This window comes from Monocercomonoides exilis, assembly GCF_001643675.1.
Source record: "Monocercomonoides exilis strain PA203 chromosome Unknown scaffold6-2077815, whole genome shotgun sequence".
Taxonomy (NCBI): Eukaryota; Preaxostyla; order Oxymonadida; family Polymastigidae; genus Monocercomonoides; species Monocercomonoides exilis.
The window spans coordinates 437723-462023 of NW_027150551.1; the positions used below are offsets into that span (position 1 = coordinate 437723).

Consider the following 24301-nt stretch of genomic DNA (forward strand, 5'->3'; position numbering starts at 1 on the left):
GAATCATGGCTTCTTCATCGCTTGTTTGGGTCGCAATTGCGGAGCACAAAATCAATTATAACATCTTTATTCTTGCCGTCCCTTTTTTTGCTCCCAAGAAACACCACAGCCGCTGGGCGCCTCCAACAGTTTGCTTTTTCATCCATTCCGTGAAACGCAGTGTCATTTGGCAATAAAGCGTCCACCACTCATTTCCTCTTCGAAGCAAATAGCATGTGGCGGTTGCACGAAAAAACGATCATGTCCGTGCAGCAACACTTGCATCGTCTTTTTCTTCAAATGGTTTTTCGTTTTTTCTCAAGCAATCCAAAAAAAGATGGGTTCGACAACTGTAAGTGTGGCACTGCTACCCGCATGCAATAAATGCAGAATGGCTCCCATCCTCGACATTGGATCATTTTCCGTTTCCTTCAGCAGGCCCAATAAAAGATATCTTCAATTATTGTCAATTTATTCATCGTCGCATGAATGTTTCGCTTTCAATAATTCCATTCCTCTGAAAACAAAATCGCATGCACCATCGTCGCATCAAGCGCATTTTGCATGTCTCGGCTGTGCTCGGTGAAATCTCAATTTCATTGCAAAGATTAATTGCAGCATAAATCAACCCCAGCCCAGCGTCTCTTCAGCTTTTCGATCCATTTCCAGAAGTGATGACAACCATTGGGCAAAAATAATCAAAGAGAGGCCTTAGCCTTTGCAGTTGCAAAAATGCTTTTTCGATTGATCAATCTCATTAACTATTTTATTTCAGTCCACACAAAAATTATTTTCTGAGTTGATATATTTTTCTTTTTTGGAATCAAACTAATTGATTGAAGTGGTTTGGTCAATAATTTGAAGCATTTCCGTTGAAAATTATTTCATAAATTAAAAAAGTTATAAATTTATTCCATTTTTTTAATAGATAAAAGTTGTTTGATGAAAAAAAGATTCCAATTTTGTGAAGAGAAACAATTGTAAATATCTGATATGTGAGATAAATTGTATTCAATATCTCACAAACGAAAAATTGAACAAAAAATCATTTTAATAAGTTTAAATGAAATTGTATTTTGACTGAATAACAGATAATAAAAATGTTTTGAATCTATTTTTAATTTCTTTTTGTGCAACGTGCAAATAATAATAAAGGAGTTAAATTCAAACATTTTTTATGATGGTTCAGATACAAAAAATAAAAAAAAAAGTTAAGTTGGATTTATAATTTCATTCATTGTTTAAAAAAAATGAACAAAGGCGATGCATCAACTTAAAAATTGCAAATGCTCAAGTTTAACAAACATAATACAAAACATGAAAAAAGCGAACAAATATTTAACAGCAAAACTTAAATGAATGAAATGGAAAAGTGATATGGCTATTCGCAAATCTGCGAAAGACTATCAAAAAAAAACAAGATTCGCAAATGTTCAGAGCAGCCTATGAAACAAAAATGAAACAGATTGTAACAAACAAATAAAATGAAGCTCAAATAAAACAGTTCTATTTTTTTTTCCTTGCAAAATGAAACAGAAAAGGTTAAGAATAAAATAAATGTGACAACAACAGGAGCAATTAATACATAAATTAACAAATAATTAAATAAATAAACGGAAACTTTCATGTCAAAATCTTTCTGAATGCAAATGCCAAAATGCACTTCATTCACTCGTAGAGCTTTCTTCATCGCTTTCGTCGCTCTGCTTGTCTTCGCTGGAGTCATCAGAGGAAATGCCATTAGCATGAGGGGCTGCTTCCTTCTCGAAATCAGAAAATTCGGATTCTCTGCCACTTGTGCTATCATCTTCGTCATCATCATCATCATCATCATCTTCTTCTTCTTCTTCGCTGCTGTCATCTTCCTCAGACGACGACGACGAAGAAGAAGAAGTGGAAGACGATGATGAAGACGATGAAGAACTAGAAGAAGATGATGATGAGCTTGCATCGCTGCTGTATTCATCATCAGAATCTGATATTTTGACAGTTTTCTTTTTTCGCTGCAAATTTGATGCAATCTGACCATTCGCTTTTTTTGGCAATGATTTTGGTGAAACACCTTTTCTGATTGTGCTTTTGGCAGAAGAACCAGAAACACATACAGAAGCAGTTGAAGAGGAGGAGGAAGAGGAAGAAGAATTGGATGAAGAAGAAGAAGTGTGTAATAAACATTTAGGCTTTTTCCCCTTTGCATTCTTCGTGCTATCTTTCTTTTCGCTTTCTTCATCGCTGTCTTGTTCGCTATCATCATCATCCTCTTCTTCTTCTTCACTTTCGCTTTCACTTTTCTCTTTCTCTTTCTCTTTCTTTTTTTCTTTTTCTTTTTCTTTCTCTTTTTTATTCTTTCCGTTTTTCTGAGGAGGAGTGCTTGGAGTTGCTCGATATTTTGGTTTTGTCTTCGCTTCCTTCTCTTTCTTTGCCACTTCCTCTTTCACTTTAACCTTCCTCTTCCATTTTGGTGTTGGAGTTTTTATTTTAACTTCTTTTTCATTCTTCTTTTTTGTTAGCACATTAACATTGCTTCCTTCTTTTCCCATCTTTTCTCCTTCTTTCTTCTCTTTCTCTTTCTCTTTCTCTTTCTCTTTCTCTTTCTCTTTCTCTTTCTTCGAAATCGACCCTTTTCTCCTTCTCTTTGACGCATACAGCAAAGATGAGCTGCTCGATGCAAAAGAAGAAGCTGACGCCCTCGAAACTGATCGTTTAATGCCAAACTTCTGCTTCTTTTCCTTTTTCTTGAGCGATTTTGGTGTGTGTGGCAAATCAACCTTCGTTGAATGAGAAGAAGAGAATGCTGAAATCGTCAAGGGAGATGCTGAGAATGTGAAAGGAGGCAAAGAAGAAGTATCAGTTGCCTTTGCATTTGAAGAAGAAGAAGAAGAAGAAGGGAAAGAAGGAGAAGAAGATACAGTGGAAGTAGCATTCAAAGTGTTTGCAGGCGTTTTTGGAGGAGAGTTCTGAAGAGAAGAAGAAGACACAAAAGCAGAAGATGTCGAAGCAGACGAAAAAGAAGGGCATTCAACAGTTGATTGAAGGGGTTGCATTGAAGAGATATGCTGTGGTGATTGAGAAGAAGAAGAAGAGGGGGATGAGGAGGAAGAAGAGGAGGATGAGGAGGAAGAAGAAGATGATGATGACATTAATTGTTCTTTTTCTGAGCGAAGAGAAGAAGAACGAGGAGAAGAAGAAGGATAGGAAAGAGGAGCTTTGCCTAGCAGAAGATAAGGAGGAGTGGCAGAATCAGCAGAAGGCTGAGAAGAAGAAGAAGAAGAAGAAGAAGCAGAGTTTTGACTGGAAGATGAAGAATTCAACGACAAATTTTGAGTGCCTGGAGATTTGTTTAAAGAGCGAAATGAAGAAAAAGAAGAAGAAGGAGAAGAAGTAAAAGAAGAAGAAGAAGAAGAAGAAGAGAAAGAGAAAGAGGTGCTCTTCATATTTGGAGAAGAGGAAGGGGTGGCATTAGCATCACTTTTGGGAGAGGAGCGTGAGAAAAAGCGATGAAACGGATTGCAGCCAGTTTTTGGTGGGGAAACGGGCATTTTGTGTGGAGGGAAGAAAGGTTGAGACTGAGAAAGCATTCGTTCAGAGGGAGAAGAGAAGGAAGAGGAATAAACAGAAGAAGAAGAAGAAGAAGAAAGAGAAGAAGCCTGAGGCGAAGAAGGATAAGAATGCAAAGAGTAGTTAAGCTTCCCCTTTTGAGTCAAATTTGTCTGATTGTCTCCGTTTGACACAACAGCAGTGCATTTGAGCTCGTCCTGATGGAAAACAGAGGAACTGAAAGGAGAAGAGGAGAAAGAAGAAGAGGAAGAAGAAGAGGAGGAGGAAAAAGAATAAGAAGGCAAAGAACCAGTGAGTTGAGAAGGAGGTGGCTGAGACGAATATGAATAAAAAGAGGAAGACACGTTTGATTCAACATTTGTGTGTTTCATTTCATATCTGATCTTCCTTCGATGTTTCTTCAGCCCTGCGACAGAAGAAAGAGATGAAATAGAGGAATAAGGAGGGAAATGAGAAGAAGATGAAGAAGTATTTGAATTAGAAATGGAAAAAGAAGGAGAAGGAGAAGGAGGAGAAGAAGCAGCAAGAGAGTCTTTTCCAGATTGCATTTCAGACAAAGCCGAGTTTTGTTTGCCTGCTCTTTTCGAGTCAGCGTCTGTGAAAGATATTTGTGAATACTCAGGACATCTGCCAAACTGCTGAAGTTCTGATGATTTGTCTGCTGTTGAAGAAGAAGATGATGATGACGAAGATAATAGCAAAGTTACTTGACGATCCTTGGGATTGCTTAGTTTGTCGGGCACTTCAGAGGAAGAAGGGTGTTTTCCTGTCTTGTCTGAAGAAGGAAGGTGAGAAGATGACGAAGAGGATGAAGAGAAAGAAGAAGAAGAAGGCAGCACATCAGAAACATGACTAGGAGGAACAACAATGGCTCCTCTGTTCTCCAAAAGAAGCGAATCGGTCACAGCTTTTCTTCCTTTCCCACTGCTTTCAACGTTTTTTTCGTTTTCTTCTCTGTTTGTTTGTGTCACCCCAACAACATTTCGAATCAATTTTTGTTTTTTCTTTGCCTCTTTTTTGGCTTCCTTGTTTGTTTTCAATTCGCTTTCAGCAACTTTTTCAGTGTTTTGCTTTGAACTTAACAGTTTTGAATGGTTATTTTGATTGTCTTTGTTAGCAACTTCATCCCCTTCTCCTTCTTCTCCTTCTTCTGCATAACTCTCCTTCTTCTTCTTCTTCTCTTTCTCTTTCTCTCTCTTCCTCTTCTTCTCCTTCCCTCGTCCTCCTCCTCCTCCTTTCTTCCTCACTGGAGACAGAGAATGAGATGCACTGTGAATAGAACACACGCTCTTCACTGACTCATCTGCTGTTGATGCTCTTGGAACAGAAGAAGAACGGAGAGGAAGCAAAGGAGGGGATAAAGAAGGAGAAGGAGAAGGAGAGGGGGAAAGGGAAGGAGAAGGGGAAGGATGAGCGGAAGTGCGACGGAAGAAGAGAGAAGGAGAAGAGGAAGAGATGGAAGAGGACGGAGATTCAGGCAAAAGAGAATGGAAATCTTGTTTTCTGAGAGTGTTGTGTCTGTTGTGTGCGGACTGTTTGGCTGTTTTGGAAAAAGAGTTCTTTGGAGACATCGCCAAAGCAGATGGATGTGAGTGTGATTGAGATTGAGATTGGGAGTGAGGTTGAGGTTGCAATGGGTTTTGCACAGATCTTGGTTGAGGAGCAGAGAAAGAAGATGAAATGGAAGAAGAAGAAGAAGAAGAAGAAGAAGAGGGAGAAGAAGACAATGAAATGTGAAGTGACTTGTGAGATGGCTGAAGCGGCTGATGTGAAGGCGATGTGGAAGGCGAATGAGCAGATGAAGTGTGTTTCGAATTGGATGTGGGCGATGAATGAGGAGAAGCAGTGGGAATATGATCGGGTTTGGAAGGTGGAATGGAGTTTTGCGAAGTGATAGAGGAAGAAGAAGAGGAAGAAGAAGAAGAAGAAGAAGAAGAGGTCGTTGTTGATTTAGAATGAGAATTTTCTGCTGTACTATCAGAAATGTTATGTTTCTTCGCATCAAAATCATATTCAGCTGTTTTGTGAACAAACTCACTTTTATCTGCACCTTCTTTTGTCACTTTCTGCACATTCATTCCATTTTGCGCTTCTTTCCTTGCTTTCGATGGCGAACGTGGCACTCCCACAGAAAACGACCTCGAAGTTGGCTTTTGTTTGATGATTCTGCATTTGTTTGAAGGAACATTCGATGCAGCTGTTTCTTCTGAATACGTTGTTGCTTCGCTTCCTTCATTCAACTCTTTGTATTTCTTCCCTCTTTCCCTAATTAATGTCCTTGTTTTTTTGGTCTTGAATCTTGCCGACATGATTCTCTTTGTGTTTAAAGCAGTAGTCGAAGAAGCAGCAGTGGCAGTTGTAGCAGCAGCTGCTGAACCTTCCTCGCTTTCTCTCCCACTCTTCACCTCAGTCTGCTCCATCAGCACACTCCCTTCTTTTGCTGCTGTGCTGTTTCTTCTTTTGATCCTCCGCCTCACATTCTCTGCCACCACAGCCGTCTTCCCTGTCAGCACCTCCTTTGCAGCAGAAGTGATCCTTCTGAAAAACAGAGGAAGAGGCGGAGGGTATTTTCTGAGGGTGCGCTGCAAGGGAGGAATAACAATATCTGCTGGAAGCGCATATCTTTGCGAGGAAGGGGTCAGCAGCTGCAGCGGAGGCACCACAACACCTGGTGAATTAAGCCCACCAACGTTCCCTTCTTCGATCACTCCTGTGCTTTCTGCGCCTGACTCAGCCAGCGCTGCCGCGATGGCTGTGGCATCGGAGGGGCTCATTCGCTTTCCCATCGCCACTTTCGCTGCGGCCTCGTGTCCTGCTGCTGACAATGTTGATATCGCTGAAATTGAATTTGAAACTGAATTTGAAGCTTTTGAAGCTGTTGCTGTTGATGCAGCTGCTATTGCTGCTTCTCTTCGCATAGCAGATGAACGCTGTCTTGCCTGCCTCATCGATGCCTTCTTCTCCATCTTCTCCAGCTTCTTCGCTCTCTTCCTCTCTTTCTTCTCAAAAGGCGGGGGAGGCTGCGGAATCGACAGGAAAGCAGACGTCGAAGGCAGCAGTGTTTCGTCGTGGGCTACCATGTTCTGCCCAAACGATGCTAAAAGCGATGTCATCGTAAGCTCTTCTTTCCCACTGCTTCTACTCTCTTTCTTTTTGGCGCTTGTTTTTGTTTTAGTTTTCGTGTTTGTTTTAGGTTTGGTTGTTCTTTTCTCTTTCTCTTTCCCTTTTGTCTTCTCTTTCCTTCTATTCAACTTTCCCCTTCTTTTCCTCTTGTTCCCTTTGCCATCGCTGACATCCGTGTCATTTTCTGTGTCTTCTTCTGAACTTCTGTCTGTTTCCTCATCTGAACTCGTCTCTTCTGCAGAATCAGCTGCTGCTGAAGACGAAGCAGAGGAAGAAGACTCTTCAGACGAGGATGTGTCAGAATCGCTTGCTGATCGCTTCAGATTGGACTGCTGGGTTTCATTAACGTCATCATCATCTTCTTCCTCTTCTTCCTCTTCTTCCTCTTCCTCTTCATCGTCATCATCGTCTTCTTCTTCACTGTCTTCCTCACTTTCATCTGAATCAACAGCTTTCCTTCTTTTGTTTTTCGTCTTTTTGTTCTTTTTCTTTGTTTGTCGTTTTGTTTTTATATCAGAAAATTCTGCCTCTTCGCTCTCCTCATCATCATCACCTTCATCATCATCGTCGTCTTCTTCGTCATCATCTTCATCTTCATCAGCATTTTTGTTTGGCTTTTTCTTTCTTCTTTCTTCTTCATCGCTCTCTTTTGTTGACTCATCCGTGTTTATTTCTGTCTGCTCTGTTGCTTCTGCCGTTGAAGTTGCTCGTTTTTTGTAGTTTTCCTTCTTTTTCTGTTGTTTTTTCTTCAAGTCTTTCATTTCTTTCCTCTTTCTGCTTCTTTTCTCTCTCTCTTTCTGCTTCTTCTCTCGTTTTTCTTTGGAATTCATCGCCTTTTTGATGATTTTGCATCCTTTTCGACTGTATTCATCTTCATCTTCTGTGATGTTTCCGCTGTCTTCTTCTTCACTCTCGTCTCCATCGTTATCTTCTTCTTCTTCTTCCTCTTCTTCTTCTTCTTCTTCTTGGCTTTCCTCTTCTTCCTCTGTTTCTTCATCATTATTGTATCTTCTTTTCCCCTTTCCTTTTCGATTCTTTCTCGATTTTGTAGCTTGTGCTTTTGATTTTTGCTTTTTTGTATTTTTTGAGTCCATCACTTTCCTATCTGTTTTTTGATAATCTTCTTTTTCTTGTCTGCCTTTCTTTCTGTTATCTTCCAATTCTTTTCTGTTCTTCTCTTTCTTCTTATTTTTCTTTCCTTTCTTCTTCTTCTTCATCTTATTCCCCTTCTTCCTCTTCTTCTTCCCTGCTTTTTTCCCTTCCTCCTCTTCCTCCAGAAACGGAAGCGCCGGCAAAAGCGGCCTCCTCCTCAGCTCGTAAATATGCCCATCCTTCCACATCGCCCTCTCCACCCCGTCTGTGTCGATAACGCGGATGAACCGCCGCGTATCAAACAGCCGCGTCCCGCGCGCCATCTCCTCCATCGCCTCGTCCAGCGGCATCGCCTTCTCCACACACACAGGCACCCGGTTCAGCGGATCATACATGTCTGGGAACGTGCCTTTGAGAATTGGCTGCTTGCCAGCCTGCGAGGAAGTCCTTCGAGATTTTCTGCTTTGAGAGCCAGCGGGCGGTGTTATTTCGCTGGATGGATTCGATTTTGCACCTTTTGTTTTGTCTTTGATAGTTTGCTGGCATTCCTGTTCTCCTCCTCCAATATAACTCTCAACTTTCTCAGGTGGATAGATATTTTTTGCTGCTGGAAGGTCAAACACAACAGCAGGATGCATTGGCTTATAAGCATCATCTACAATGGAACAATTGACAAATACCGTTTGTCCATCGTAGCTAACGCCATGACCTTCGTGTGTATGCCCAAATACATGGACTCGAGGTTGAAGAAATTTTCTCACAGCTTCAAGAGTTGAAACAGATCCGCAATGCTTCACTGGATCAACATCTTGCCGCCCAAAAGGTGGGCCATGAGTCACCAAAACATCCATTCCTCTTTCAACTCTTTCCCATGATGTGACAAAGCTCACGTTTGAGTAGCACTTACACATTGCAGTTTTATATCTGCTCGGAATCAAAAGCCCAAAGACACGTTGATTGAACACCATCGTACCGCTTGATTCAAGATACGTTGCTACCCTATTTATTCGTTTCAGTTCATCGTCATACGAAAGAGGTTCCTCAAGAAGTCGTCTTGAATAAAACATATCGTAATAAAAATGATCGAACACTAAATCATGATTTCCTGCAACGACTATTTTGTGCTTGTGGGGCTGTTGTCGTAGCCAATCATAAAAAGAATCGAGCTCAAGCCTGTGCGATCTTTGAGTGAAATCACCTGCATGAATCAAAACATCACCCCAAGGGACTCCACCAGGAATTGCATTATGGTGCCCATGCGTATCAGAAATGCATACATATCTTACAACATCTTCACTAGCCTTTGGAACTGTTGGATCTTTTACAATATACGGAATATCTTCAATGAAAGTATCAGTTTGTTCAAGGCACTCATATGCTCTCCTTGATTTGGTACCGTACAATAGCTTCCAATCTAAATCCCGTGCACGTGGGACTGTGCAATCATCCTCCATGGATGAGTGGCAATCGTAACTTTAATAAGGCACTGCTTTTTCCTGATACTGATGGTATTATTGATCGGAATATAGAAAAATGAAGTATTTCTATTATGCAATTTATATCATAAAATATTTTGCAAACATATCGATTTTTCAATCTCAAAATGTTTCGAAAAATAATTTTAAGGTTATATGATATTAATCTTTTTTTGTTTTTCACTCAAAAAACAAATTAATTAAAATTGAATTATTAAAAAAAGTTGTTACTTATTATTGTTTTAAGTGGCTGACCTGCAATAATTGCTATATTGAAATTGTGTATGCAAGAAACGACGTTATTTCAAGAAATGTCTCGTCCGCGTCCATCAACCGTTTCATTTGGTCAAAAATATAATCATGACAACATAAAAAATGAAGAAAAGTTCAAAATTTCGTCGGACCCTCTATCTTTGAATTCTTCACGCGTTAAACAAGATTATTTATTCCAAGAGAAAACAATTCAAAAACAAAAGTCAAAGAAAAAGCTAATGCATAATGATGATGAAATAAGCCATCGCTCTCAGAAACACGGTATCTTTTAATTGATTGTTATCGATTTAAGAAAACATTTTTGATTTAGTTTCTCTTGAAAGTTTGGATGATGTTAGCCAGATATCATTATCATTGAATAAAGAACTTGAACAAGCACAATTTTTAATGCCTGAAGGTGAAATAGGAAATTTTAAGAAACGAAGCTTTCAAGCATCTCCATCATTTTCTGTAAATGTTGCTGAATTTGACAAACACAAAGCGGAACACGAAGAGAGTTACAAAAATCTTCTTCGTGAAATAGATACTCTTATGACTTCTTCACATAAAAATCATAGCATTGGTCTTGGAAATGCGGCCGAACGATTTTCGCTTGGAGTTAGCAAAGATTATGATCAACTTTTACAATCTCAGTTAAATAGTGAAAAAAGATCCTCCTCGAACTCAAGGATTCAGCCAAAAACAGACACATTTGATCATCGTAGTTCGTATTATTTTCTTCTTTCTTTTTTTACGTTGATTTGCGATTCTTTTTTTGAATTTTTCAAATATGATATTGCTATTTAAAAAACAAAATAGAGCATGAACGGATATCCAATATTTGGAAATCAAAGCCCGCAGAACGCTCACACCGCAATACAAAAGCCAAGCTGCCTGCCATAAAAGCAGGAATGAAACACGGCAAAGTGCGCTTGGAAGAAGAAGTGGCAGAGCTGGCGAAGACAATCGAAGAAGCTCAGAAGAAAAGAGCACGCGCTCAAAATGCCTTCTCAATGACGCTGAGCTCTCCACTTGGTGCGCCATCTTTCTCGCGAATTGCGCTTAGCCCGTCGATGCCTTCTCCATCTCCTTCGCCGTCTCCATCCTTTTCAAAGGAATCTTCAGGCGATTATTCGTTGTCCTCTTCAAGTGTTAACTCATCTCCGCATATGTCAATCGAGTCGATGGAAGAGCAAGTTCGACTAAGCTGTCCAGTCGATCGCCAGGCAACGCTTCTAATGAAAGGGCAGCCAGGCTTGGAGGAGGCAGACAGCGAAGATGTGATGGAGGCGTTTGTGCTGAAAACGCAGTGGCAGAGGAAGAAAGGAGGTGACACTGTTGAGAGGCTGATGAAGCAGAGCGAGAAGGAAGAGCAGCGGCTTCAAAAGGAGGCAGAAGCAATGCGAGAAGAGCTGATAAGGATCCGAAGGCTTCAAAAAGAAGAGGAGGAGAGGAAAAGAGAAGAGGAGGAGAGAAAGCTGAGAGAAGAGAAAGAAGCAAAAGAACAAGAGAGGCTTCGTATTTCTCAGTTGCTTGGGATTTCTATTGCTCGCCCTGTTTCTCCTATGAATGTACCATCGCCGTTACCATCTTCTGAACCCTCAACTTTCAATTGCCGTGTGATTAATCGGACATCTTCAACAAATTCATTCTCATCTCCAAATGTCTCACAATCAACAACATCAATTCCTTCTCTCAAGCTTAACACACGCCCACGTCCAACTGAATCATACTGCAAAACAGACAGAGATAGAACCAGAAGAGGCTTAGCCACTGCCTCTTTGACTGAAAGAAGAGAAAGCAGAAAGGATTACTCAACTCCTAATCAAACAGGAATGCTTGGAAGTTCTGCAAGAAGAGAAAGATTGTTCTCATCTGATGTTATATCACGCAATTGTTACATCTCTCCAAATGAAGAAGAGAAAGCCGAATGGGAAGATGAGAGTTCTCCGTTGCATCCAGGCTTCTCTTTTGCTCCGATTGTATTCTCTTCACTTCGTTCAACATACACCGCCCCTTCGTCGTTTTCTTCGTTGACACCAAGAATTCATCCTTCTTCAAACATATTCTCATCTTCCACTTCATTCTACACAGCAAACAAGCAATTCGCACCTCGCTTAGAACAGAATTTTTCCGATTCAATGTGCTCCTCTTCAATTTCTCCTTCCTCCACTGTTTGGAACACTTCTGGTTATTCTCCAATATTCCCTGTTCAAAATTCAAATGCATTTGATTCGCTGACTCCAAACTCAAATGCGTTTTCTGGATTTCGCCATCCACAAATACCTCCCCTTCGAATGTCATGCACTTTGCCAGCAAGCGCTTCAAACAGGAATTCATCTACTTTTCGTTCAAGTGCCATTTATGCTCCATCACCGCGAACTGCTAAGGAAGAAGCCTCGCCTCATGAAAAAAGGAGAAAAGAGGTGTTGGAACGCTACAAGAAGCTGACAAAGAAGGCTGAGACGGAAAGAGAGGAAAAAAGAAAAAAATGGGATATCGAATCTCAAGCGAAAAAGATGGAAAGAGATAACGCACAACGCACTTCATCACCAAAAAGCAAAGGAAGCAGGAAAGTGTGGCTTGTTCAATCACCACAGCAAAGTTCTTCGACAGATTGTGATTTTGCTTATCCAGCAACTTCATCAGATTCGCTATCATCTCCCAAAACAGAACGAAGTTCATTCATTTTATCAGATGCTTCCTCAACTAATCATTCAGAGCACACGTCACAAGGGTCAATTGAAGGTGATTGCACGTTTTCGCAGCATTTACCTTCACTCTTCTCGAAAGACTTATTATCTCCTGTTGCAAGAAACTCTGCAACGCTCGAAACGCCATCTCAAAGGAATCAAAAACAACGTCAACTTCAACAGCAGCAAGTGGCAGTTACCTCTGTCGTGCTGCCAATGAAGCGCACTCAGCTTCGATGGAACATTCTTGTTCATGCTGCCTCACGTATGTTTTGCCTGGCAGATCAGCTGAAAGAAAACAGGATGCAAAGATCAGTCAAAATGATGATTAGAAATGTTATTCAGGAAATGAAAGAAAAAGACGAGGCACTCAAATTAAAGCAACGGAGAATAAAGATAATAAAAGCGTTCTGCGTGATTTCAAGGTATATTTTGTTGATGTTCTTTAATTTTTAACATTTTATTTTGTGTGATAAACAACTGTGATTCATCTGCTTTTCGAAAAAAAAATAATGTAAATTTTTGTGCAGAGCTATTGGTCGATTTGTTCTTATGTTCCGCACAAAAGAAAGAGAGACATCTTCAAAGTTGATTTATAACTTCCTATTTGAAACGCGAGTGCAGATGGTATTCAAACTTCGGATGAGGACTTTCCATTACCTCGGTGTGACTTTAGCCATTCTTTTTATCTTTTGTTAATTCTCTTATTGTTGAAATTGTTTGCCTTTGTTAACAATAAATGTTGAACTTGCAGTTATGCATGCGCAAAAATACATTAAAAACTACGTTGAATGCACAAAAGCTCGGTTGAGGGCACTTGATTTAATGGTGTGAATTTTTCTTTGAATAAATATTTTTTATTTTAATTTTTTATTATTTTTAATTATTATAATTATTATTTGACTTTATTAATTCTTTCAAATGCTTGTAATGATTTTTTATTCAATTTGAATTATTTTACATGTTATCATTTTTTAAAAGTGGTATGAAATGGAAGGGATGCTTGTTCAAGGAACTCCTTTTTCCTTGGCAAATCCTCGGCACTATCCAACAATTAGGGAAGATGGTCCAACACTCAATACTGGCTTGTCACTGAATTCAAACAGTTCCTCTTTTTCTTCTTCTTCATTTTCTCAGTCTATTCCTGATCAGCTTCCCATTTCGAGCTCACTGAATTCTCTTCTATCGGAACAAAATGTGTCTCAGGATATTGGATCTGATGCTGTTCAAAATCTTGCTCTTGATGCTCCAAAGAATTCCTCTGTTGTTTTGCCTTGTTCAAGCGGCATGGTTTTAATCGCTGAGGGAGATGAGCAACGTGCCAATACAATACTTGTAGACGGTTGTAAGTCAAATAATGTTGACGAAGCATTTGAAGAAGATGAGATTTTTAGCGAAGGAAATTCAGTTCACAGCAAAGCACCTTTTTCTTCATCTGTACCAATTGAGTATCGAGCCGAGCAGATTGTTAGAGATTTTCTGAATTGTGTTGGCTTTTCAATGTTTCCTTCTCTTTCGACAAGTAACTCCACTTCTTCTCTCAGCAGTGCATCGTCTTTATACTCTCAAAATAGTAACTCAGCGTCTACAAATAATCTTTTGCAGAAATCTGCTTCATCATCAACAGATACATTGCCTTCTCTTTCGGCCGTCTCTCTGAAGCAGTCACCATCGATTTCAACTTTCATTCCAATCTCAAACAGAGTCAAGGATATTCGCTGCTCACAAGCTGAATTTGAAAAAGTGAGGGAAAATGAAACAAGAAAAAAGACCATGCACCAATCAAGAAAAAAGGAGAGGCCATTTCTCGTTCCTGAGGGGATAAGACATCGTATATTAAAGGCGAAATTACGAGAGATGCGGAGGCTATATATAAAGGAGGAAGAAGCCAGAAAGAAAGATGAAATAGAGAAAAGGATGATAATAGAAGAAATCAGACAAAAAAATAAAAATCAACACAATTATTTCGATATCGGAGAAAAGGAAAATAATAATAATCTTATTGGTTGTTCTGGAAGATCTAATTCAGAACTATGGAAACCATCAATTTTCTCTGAAGAAGAGAAAGAAAAGATGAATTTCGAAAACATATCCATAAAAGAACAGTCTATTTTTAAACTATTTGGGAAGATGAGACTTTTGATGAAGAAATTTGTCCTTGAAGGAATGCTTATAATTGTTCAAAATGGTAAATGAACCAAAAACAATGGAAGAATTTTTTGTATGAATTTTTTACAAAATATTTCGTTTTATTTCATTTTTATTTTTATTTTTTTGAGTATTTTGTTTCACACTTGTCACCTTGGATGCATTTCATCCAAATGATTTATATACTATTGTAGCCTAACATATCGTGTTGCATGCCATTATTCATATCCATTTCGAAAAGAATAATAAAAACGAAAATTTTAATAAACTAATGCTTCCATTTGTTGGTGTTAAATGCATTTTGAATGCTCAAAAAAGATTCAACTTGATCATTAAATCGCAATCTTTTTCACTCTTAATCGCATTCTCATCATCAAGCAAGCAAATGGAAATACCACATCCGAAGCGATGTATTCTTTGATGCACAATTTTTCGAGAACAACTTTCGAATCAGCAACTATCATTCGTGTTGCTCTTTGCAGCATTCACATTATCTTCTGAACCAATTTCTTTTCCTTTTCCTTTTTGACTTTTTGCTTGAAGTTTCCGAGCATTGAATCAAAAAAAAGGAAAGGCTTCTGATTGCAAATGAATGAAATGTGAAATTACAATTTTTCAATATCTCCCCTTTCGTTGTGTTTCCTCATCACCTATCTTCACTCTCCACTTTTCTTTCTCACTCTATTCAAAAACTCACAAAGCTTGTTTCAGCATCTCCACTTTCTTTGTTTCCATGCTTCTCCGAAACAAGTTCATAATCCACCGCATCTGACATCGTCAGCACCTGAGCAGATTCGGGGAATCGCTGGATGAACACTCGCTTCAAATCATTCAGCGAAGGTCTTCTGCTCACATGATTCGACAGACAATTCTTAATGATCTCCAGCAATGGTGTTTGCATCACACCATCCAACATTGGCCTCTCCCCATTCACGATCTTCTGCCCTGCCACCTCTGCCTCATAATCACCAAACGGAATCTTCAGAGTCAGACACTCCCACAGCATCATCCCGATCGAGAATGCCACCGACTCCTTGGTTGCCCCCATCTTCTTGTTGATCAGCAACTCAGGTGCCTTCCACCTCAGACACTCTTTCTTGAAGTCATCCTCATCCTCAAAGGCAGACGAGGGAAGGGAGTCATCATCATCATCATTATCACTTGCAGATGTCACAATTGTTGATGAAGAAATGGATGATGAATCTGAGTCATCATCAGACAATAAGTCAGAATGCATCACAATGCAGATGACCATATGCTCAGAGAACAACACAATGTGAGGGCTCAAACTGGATAATGACTGAAGCTTGTTTTCCATCTCGTCAAAGGAGTGAAGAGCTCCATTTGCTACCCAGAACAGGATCTGAGAAGCTGTCTGCTCCCTCTCCTTCAACGACCCGATCGGCATCTCCTTTGTCTTATTCCTTCCATGGAGCAACATGAACAGAGAATCCCTCAAGTCCACGATCAATTTCTCATGTGGAGATGAACAGGCCATTGCATCCACCAAGTTCGACATTGATGAGGTGGTTGGGCAAAGATCCTCTCTCTGAACAAAAGTCGAATCAGAATCAGCTGTCAAAGTGGATGAGATGGATGGAGAAGGAGTTCTCTTCCTTGTTTCCTCTTCTTCCTCTTCCTTCTCATCAACCTTCTCCAGTGCCCATTGAGGGATCTTGTCTGAATCTCTTCCAAGAATGTATTCAGTCGATCCACATTCGCTCAGCAAATGCTCTGATGACTCTGAATGCTGCATCTGCTTCCCATACACCCTCTTCTTGATCCTCTCCTCGTTCTTCTTCTCTGCCTCCTCCTCTGCCCTCCTCCATTGCTCTTCAGGCGACATCTCCATCGTCACCATCTCAAACGCCTTCGGATCCTTCTTCACCGTGTCTTCCACAATTATCTCCAACTCTTCCGTTCTTCTCTTTTGTTTTCTCCATCGAACAATGAATATCACTGCAATTATTAGAATTATTAAAAGAACAAAGGCCATTATAATCACAATTATTGGCCAGATCGATTTTCCTTCTTTTCCTCCTTCAACAATCCTTTCATCTCCCTTCGATTCAACCTCGCTCCTGTTCTTCAGGATGAATGACTCAGTTGCCGAGGGAGAATGGCCATCTCCAAACAAGATGCACACCCTCACTTCCGCACTCGCCTCTGCTCCCCTCACCATCTCCAACCCAGTTGTGCCATGCACTTCCTCTTCACTCACAAACCCAGACTCACTTATCTCGTGTGTCTCCATCTGCTCCACATCCCCCACCGACGAAACAACCCGAAACGACAGGTTGCATGGCAGAAGAAGTGTGCCCCTGAACACAACATCCAGCACCCCTTCCTTCTCCTCTGTCTCCACCGATCGGAGTGTGGGGATGAACAATGGAGATGCTCGCTCCTCAACAATCCCCATCAAACTGCATCCATCATTCTGAATCCACATAGATGAATTGGGATAAACCCCATCTCCTCCCTTCAGACTTATGATATTCAGCTGAGCAGAATCCGAACACAATATGTTTCTCCGAGCTGAGGGATATTTTCCAATCGATGGGTTGTTGTTCGCAAACTCTCCTTTCTCAATCACCACATTTCCTCCTCTCACTGACAATCCTCCTTCTGATGAATTTTTAATTGTTGATTCTTTCAAGAAAACTTCACTTCTTGTGAAATCAACAATTGATCCATTCCACTGGCAGATCATATCGGTGGAACCATTCATTTCTTCTGCTTTTGATATTGTGTTTCCCTCAAACGTACACAATTCCATCAGAACGTTGTTGGACGAAGATATTGTCACCTGACTTCCTTTCTCAGAATCTGATGTGCAATCACAAATAGAGCAGTTGAACATTTCAAATGCAGATCTCATGTTCGACAAGTGAACAATGCATGCATCTGATGCCGTACGGCTAATGTGTTCAAACGACGAATGCAACAATGAAAGCGAAAAAGAAGGATCATGACTAATCGAAATCGAACACTCGCCTTGCAGAGTGATGTTTGTTGCTGCCAACTTCGAAATTCTTATTTTCTCACTCTTTACACAATTAATCACTGAGCTTGTGCATTGGGCATTGCAAATCGTTAGCTCTTCGAAAGTTGCTCTTTCTGAATTCAATATCATGAACACAGGCTTCAAAATTTTTAAATTATCAACATTGCATCGATCAACTTCACAGATCCCACTTTCAACAACAATCAGAGAAAAGTCAAAAAGGGCTTGTGAATTCTCTGTTGTTCTGCTTTCTGGCAAGAATGAAACAGATTCGAGAACGACAGATCCATTCAATTGGCGAATTAAGCACGAGCAGAAAATATTCTTCATTTCATCAAAAACAAATGCAACTTTCTCAATTCGAACAGAATCTGAAGTTGTCATTGCCCCTTCATCAGCCAAATCGATTTCATTCATTTTTATCTCAGCATTCCTGCTCACCTCCATCGACTTGATTGTCACCTTCTGAGCGGAGCATGAGCCAGTTAGTGTTGTCTCATTCCATATCAGCAGTTGTGAATAATCAGATGGGATGATGTGGCCCACCCCAACATTCAGAGATGAGCATGCACCCTTCATTTCTCCACAATTCTTGCTGTCACTGTTGTTCCCCACAATCGAAGACACAAATATGAATTCGCTCCTAAACACATACACTCTCCCCAACAGATCCTCTTCATCCACATAATCATTAACAGTGCATCCCCAAATAGCCAGATCCTTCACAAACGGCTCTCCAAAATTTATCAAAAACTGGGATTCACTTATTTGCGAGTCAAGATCAGTGCACTTCACAAACACATCTCTCCCTTTCAGTGCAACGTTCCCCCTGAATGAAATGTTCGACAGCACAAATGACAATGCCTTCTGTGTGGCGCTCATTGATTTCAAAAACAACCCTCCTCCTCTCCCATTGTTCGAGCAGAAACAGTCTGTCACATTCGTGTGATTCATCTCCAAACTCCCTTTCTCGTTGAGAAGGAAAAACATTCCTCCTCCTTCATTCGAGTTTGTCGATCCACATTCATCAATTGTGGAATTCTCCATTTTCAATCTCACTTCATTCGGCACATCACAGCAAAGCAATGAGGGATTGTTTGACACACTGTGCTTCACATTCATGAATGTGCATTGCTCAAATACAATATTCCATATTTCTTCTGAATTATCATTTCCACTTTTGAAAATCACACTTTCACTCATCGCAATTGCGCTTTTCCCAATCAATGAAATATCTTCAAAGGCCACATCGCTCATGGTAATCACACAATCAGCTGATAAACTCATAATCTCGTGCATCGTTGAGAATCCTGTCATCTTTGTCTTTTCAATTTCAACAATTCCTTTTTTCGCACTGATCAGCACAAATGACACCTCGCCTTCCACATTGTCACTCATATGTATTGAGCAACAAACAATACTCGTTTTGATTGCGTCTGAGCTTGTCTGAATGAGAATGCTTGCTCCGTTGTCAAAGGAGCTGGGAATCAGAATCCCCACTTCTTTGAATTGAACAATTCCTTTGCACTCAACAACAGCACCGCTATTCCCTTCAAGTGCTTGAGCAAATTGGATTTTGTCTGATTTCATATTTGTTCCTTTTAGTATCATTCCACTCATGCACGTTTCATTCCTCACATCGCATAGTCCCTGAATGGCAATTGATTCAATCCCCAAGTTACTCCCTCGCTTCACTCCATAGTCAACAGAACCACATGGATACTCTTCCAATCCACACACAACCACATTGTTTCCTTCCCGTGCAACATACACACTCGATTCAATCGCTTTCCAGAAATAGATCAGGGGAATTGCACATTCCATGTTTCCTCCGTCATATCCTCTCATTGAGTCTTCGGTCAGTATCTCCAATCTGTCTTTCACAAATGGCAGAGTTTCGTTCTTGACGCTGCTTGCAAGCGATGGAGACGAAATGAACAGATCCTTCCCATATTTCGCATTGTTTGGTTTGTCAGATGAAAAAACAGGTGATGATATCACAAACCCTGCTTTTCCTTCTTCTTCTTTCAGTATCTTCAGCATTATTCCTCCTCCATATCCAACACGTTCCCCTTCATATGGTGCTCTGCAACAATAAAACTTGCACTCTTTCATCAACAGGTTCGTATATGTTGATGCTTCATAAAAGAGCGCACCTCCTCCAATCTCAGTTCCCTCCTCTTCAACAGCACACCCTTCAAATGTGCAGTCATTTATTTCCACTTTGTAATCTCTTCCATCATCATCATTCTCATTGTTCACAACACGTATGCACCCTCCGCTTCCCTTCGAACGAGAAACAGAAGAAAATGTGCATCCCGACATCTCTTCAATAATCCCTTTGCGGCACTCAACAACGCATCCATCACCAAATGTGATTTCTTCAAAATCGCTCTTCGTCATATTCATCGAAGGCACACTTTCGGCATTCCCTTCAACAACAAATACCGATGAATCTCCAATTTTCATATTCTTTGTTGCAAACTCACTCACCTCCACAACCCCTCCAATAGCCTTCACAAGCACTGTAGAAATTGCTTCAGTGCCTCCTTCCATCCCACATTCATTAAGTTTAAGCTTCCCTGAACAGCACTCAAACACTCTTTCATGAAAAGTCAGTGACTTTTTCATTGAAAACACAATACCTATCACAGACGCAGTGATTGTATTCTCTATCAATCCTCTTTGTGCTCCCTCTTTCTGATCAGAAACATCACACTTTATTTTTCCCACTTTTCCTTTGATGCTCCATTCATTCGAAGTCAACCTCAATTCATCCTCAAAGGCAAATGGCTCAAGAAGAGCAACATCCTTTTTCTTCCCTTCAAAGTGGACTGATGCTGCCTTCGCAATCGTGGAGCATGGAAACTCTTCATATCCACACTTCGAGAAATCATGGCTCGATGACCCTCCTCCAACAAATGCAGATCCTGAAAAATTGTTCCACAAATAGATACACAGCGGAATTGAAAACGATTCATCCCCATTTTCATATCCCTGCATCTTGCTTTTTGTATCAAACGAAGCTGTCAATGAAGTGATCTTCTCACTTGTTGCTGTTGATTCCAGATCGATCGAGTCAGCAAAAATGTCACTTCCCCATCTGGCCCTGTTTCCTTCAAATGCCGATGAGATCAGAAAGTCTGCATTTGTATCTCTCACTTTCAGCCCAATTCCCCCTCCTCTGCCTTGTGTGGTTGAAGCATAACAATTTTTCACAATTCCTCCTTTCACATTCAATGAATTCCCGCTTCCTAATTCAACTATCATTCCCCCTCCAAAATCACAGTATTCATTCCCACACCCATCAATCGTGCATCCTTCAAAAGTTATCGAAAATGGAACTTCACCCACACTCATCAGAGATGATCCTGCTGTTGTTCTCACAATGTTGCTGAACACACAGTTATCCAGAGACAATGTCACAGATGATTCTTGGGGCACAGATATCAAACTTGTGGTTACGAATGTTTGACCCCATATCACATCTTGCATCTTCAACTCTCCATCATCGATTTTAACAAGCGAATTCTGAATGCTCCTCTCTTCTGAATGAGCTGCATCCATCGATATATTCATTCTCTTCACATCCATCGATCCACTTCCCTTCACCTCAAACAGTCTGCATTGTCGGTTGTTTTCAAATGACGAGTTGTGAACCACAGACAGATCGCTTGCACACAATTTCCCTGTTACAACACAGAATAGACTCAATCCATTTCCCTCAAATTTTGTTTCAATGATAGAGCCAGATGAAGAAACACCATTCACAGAAATTGCTTTCTCCCCAACATCAACTCCTTTTCCTTCCACAACTGTTCCAGAAAGCACTTTGATTTCTTCAACAAACCCAGAAATCATTTGGGACAAGCAATGGCTGATTGATAAGCATGCACAACTTTCATTCAATCCACAGCTGAATGTGTCTTTCGCGTTCTCTTGACTCTCCTTTGAAGCAACAAATCTGCTTCTTCCACCATTGTTCGGCAACCATCCACTTTTATCACCATTTGCATAATATCTCACTCCTTCTGTTCTTGTTGAATAACACCACACAAGTTGAGAATCTGCTAAGTCATCATTTACAAATACGTCATTACCATATGGTGCTGAGTTATTGTGGAAAAAGCAAAACCACACAAGATTTCCATGATATTGATTTGTCATAATACTTAATGCCCCGCCTCTCCAATCTGTTCGGCATCCTTGAAAAAGGCAATTACGGGAAACAACTTTATCTCTCGCACCCCAATTAAACAATCCCCCTCCATCGGAACTTGTGGCACTGTGGCAGCTACAATTTTGGAATAAACAATTCAATACGCTATCATTTGTATTTGTTGTTTTTGAACTCCAAATTCCAAGTCCACCACCATCATTTTCCGACCATCCATCCTTGAAGAAGCAATTCTCAATTCTCGCTTGAATATGCAATACATCAATTTCAACGCCAGCTCCTCCACAGTCTTCCGATGATGCACAGAAACACCCATCAAATGTTGAATGCTTAACTGTGCATTCTCCAATGTTCAAAGCATATATTCCACCACCTCTTGTGGATGTCGCATTGCATTTCACAAATGATGAATTCTCAACTGTCAGTGTTGCACTTGAATTATCGTGGACATAAAGCGCTCCTCCACAAGGTGCAGAACATCCATTCCATTCCGCATTCACATACGATTGATTTTGTGTTGTTTCATTTCGCTCAGTGTTTTTCATCTTCCAATCCACTCTTTCGCTTTGGAGGAATGTGCAATTGCTGCAGGAAAAGGAAGCAGATCCTTCTGTTCCTCCCACAACTCCTCCCTCCAGCACATTCATCGAACTCTTGATCCTGCAATCTTCCAGTATGCTTGCCTTCATCATTGTTCTTTCTTTCATCCCTTCTTCGATGAAATATCTTTGAGTGATGTTGTCGAACTCACAGTGCCTGATTGCTTCAAATCCTCCTTCGCCACTTCTCAAAAAGCTTCCTTTCCCACAAAATCCAACATTTCTCCACTTGCTGTCGCTCACCAGCAACGATGCACTTTCTTTCCCCATGAATGCAACACTCTTCACCTTTGAAAGCTCTCCATTGTCTTTCAATGAAACATTCTTCAAATTCAACGCTCCCATCACCATTATCATGTTTGAAGATGCCGCACTCAGCCATCCAATCTGGCTGCAGCTGATGCTCAAAGTCGAATGTTCGTCAACATGCGATGATCCACTCCAAGACGTCTGTATTATCGATAGGCCTCCAAGCTCCACTGATGAGTTCTTCAGACTCCATTTATTCTCCACAATGCTCAGCTGCAATAGACTTCCGCTTCCTTTCATTTCAGCAATTTGGCTTTTGATGCTTTTTTCATCTCTCTTGTAACTCTTTCCGCTGCAGACAACTGCCAAAATAAAAAGAAAGCAGCCAGCAATATTTCTCATTTTCTGCTTCCAAATAATGGGTGGATCACCCACACAAAAATTATTTATTACTTCTGCTAAAAAAAAGCGACAAATGAAATTCCGAGAAGCACGTTATCTTGTCAAAGCCATTTAAATAGCGAAACAAAATATTCTGCGTTTGTAACTTTATTCCAGGACAATGGGAAAATCAAATCTTTTTGAGCATTCTTCATTCAATCATTGCCAGTCGAACAACGCATTCAACAAAGACCATATTAATGTGGATAAGAAAAATTCATTGATCTGCTTTTTACAAAACGTCCATTGAATTAAAATATCAAACAAAAAAAGAACAAAAAATAATCAAAGGAAATTGAGAAAATAAAAAAGAAAAAGAAAAATATGAAACAATTCGAAAACAAATCCTTGAAGCAACCCAATTCGAGAGAAAAAATAAAAAGTTATCAATGTTCGTCACTGCTTTTCATTTGCAACGATTCAAATTGTTCCAATTCCATTTTCACAAATTTCTTGCTTTTTCTTTGATAGTTTCGAAAATACCTCAAAAGCACTTAAAATGTGTCGACATCTGTATTTGCCGAATGCAGCATATATTGAACACATTTATTGAACCGAAAGTTACAGGCGATAGGACATTTGCAACTTTTTGAAATGGCTTTCAGAGTGGAGCAAAGAATCAGTAAAGCAAATAAAACTGCGTTCGCTTCAAGTCAAATAATAGTCGTGTTTGGTGTTTCCAAAAAGATGCATAAATTCACTTAATATTCATGAAATTGTTTTGGTATCTTGTTCTTCTGGTTTTTGTGTTGTAGTTGTGTATCATCGAGAATTAGCAAATCAATAAAATTGGAATCCCTGCAACAAATGAAACAGTAAATTCAAATGAAAAGATACACACCATGCAACACATTAAATTTTCATCACTTTTCAGAAGTTACTGAATCAGTTCTCAGTTTCTGCTGCAAGAACAGGCACGTTTCGAAAAGATAAAAAATACTCCTCTTCACAAACATTTGACAATCTCAAAGCATGCATCACATAAAGAACATGAATTAGGTTTTTTTTCATCAAAAAGTGACTTGCATGTTTTCCTCCTTTCTCTCGAGTATTTTGTCAATTATCATTTTTTTCTGAAAAGAGGAAGAAATGTTGGGCAATAAACGAAAATGGAAAATGCGTTATCCGGACAGATGACGGCTTCATCAACGTGCCAACTGCTGCACTGTCATTCCAAAAAGTGTTGCAACACTTATGCAAGGATGCACACAATTTGAGACAGGTTTGCGTGGAATGCTGATTGTTTTTATTGATTTTGTTGTTTTTTCGCTTTGGCAGCGTCTTTTCTGTTGTCTTTGAAAAAGAGCAAATGAAACATGTGTTGCATTATTTTGTGACATCTGTTCGTTGGGTCATTATGGCATTTAAGTTTTTTGGATTTTGTGCAGAAAACAAGACAAATAAAGCACGAATTGCCCTTCTGAGCCTTGAACTCTGGCATTGCAAGATCTGCAGAAGGATTTGTGTTGCATCGAATGATTTCGTTGCGAAAGGTGTTATATTGGGCAGAG

At 40.0% G+C, this 24301-nt stretch overlaps 3 protein-coding genes across 3 annotated transcripts; 1 reads left to right on the forward strand and 2 right to left on the reverse strand.

Moving 5' to 3' along the window:
* Positions 1–881: 881 nt before the first annotated feature.
* Positions 882–9259, reverse strand: MONOS_1425 (putative metallophosphoesterase domain-containing protein). The gene has a single exon (XM_067867035.1). The coding sequence runs from the start codon at positions 9204–9206 to the stop codon at positions 1644–1646; it is 7563 nt and encodes a 2520-aa protein (XP_067733735.1). The 5' UTR covers positions 9207–9259; the 3' UTR covers positions 882–1643.
* Positions 9260–9381: 122 nt separating this feature from the next.
* On the forward strand, positions 9382–14368 carry MONOS_1424 (uncharacterized protein; the record flags this gene model as incomplete). Its single annotated transcript, XM_067867024.1, has 6 exons — positions 9382–9761; positions 9811–10203; positions 10299–12597; positions 12703–12836; positions 12927–13000; positions 13154–14368. The coding sequence occupies exons 1-6, from the start codon at positions 9512–9514 to the stop codon at positions 14366–14368; spliced, it is 4365 nt and encodes a 1454-aa protein (XP_067733736.1). The 5' UTR covers positions 9382–9511.
* Positions 14369–15005: 637 nt separating this feature from the next.
* Positions 15006–22751, reverse strand: MONOS_1423 (uncharacterized protein; the record flags this gene model as incomplete). Its single annotated transcript, XM_067867014.1, has 1 exon — positions 15006–22751. One exon carries the CDS (start codon positions 22749–22751, stop codon positions 15006–15008), a length of 7746 nt encoding a protein of 2581 aa, XP_067733737.1.
* Positions 22752–24301: the final 1550 nt, after the last annotated feature.

Coding starts and splice junctions, on each gene's coding strand:
- MONOS_1425 (XM_067867035.1), bottom strand. CDS start 9,206: ATGGAGGATGATTGCACAGTCCCACGTGCACGGGATTTAGATTGGAAG.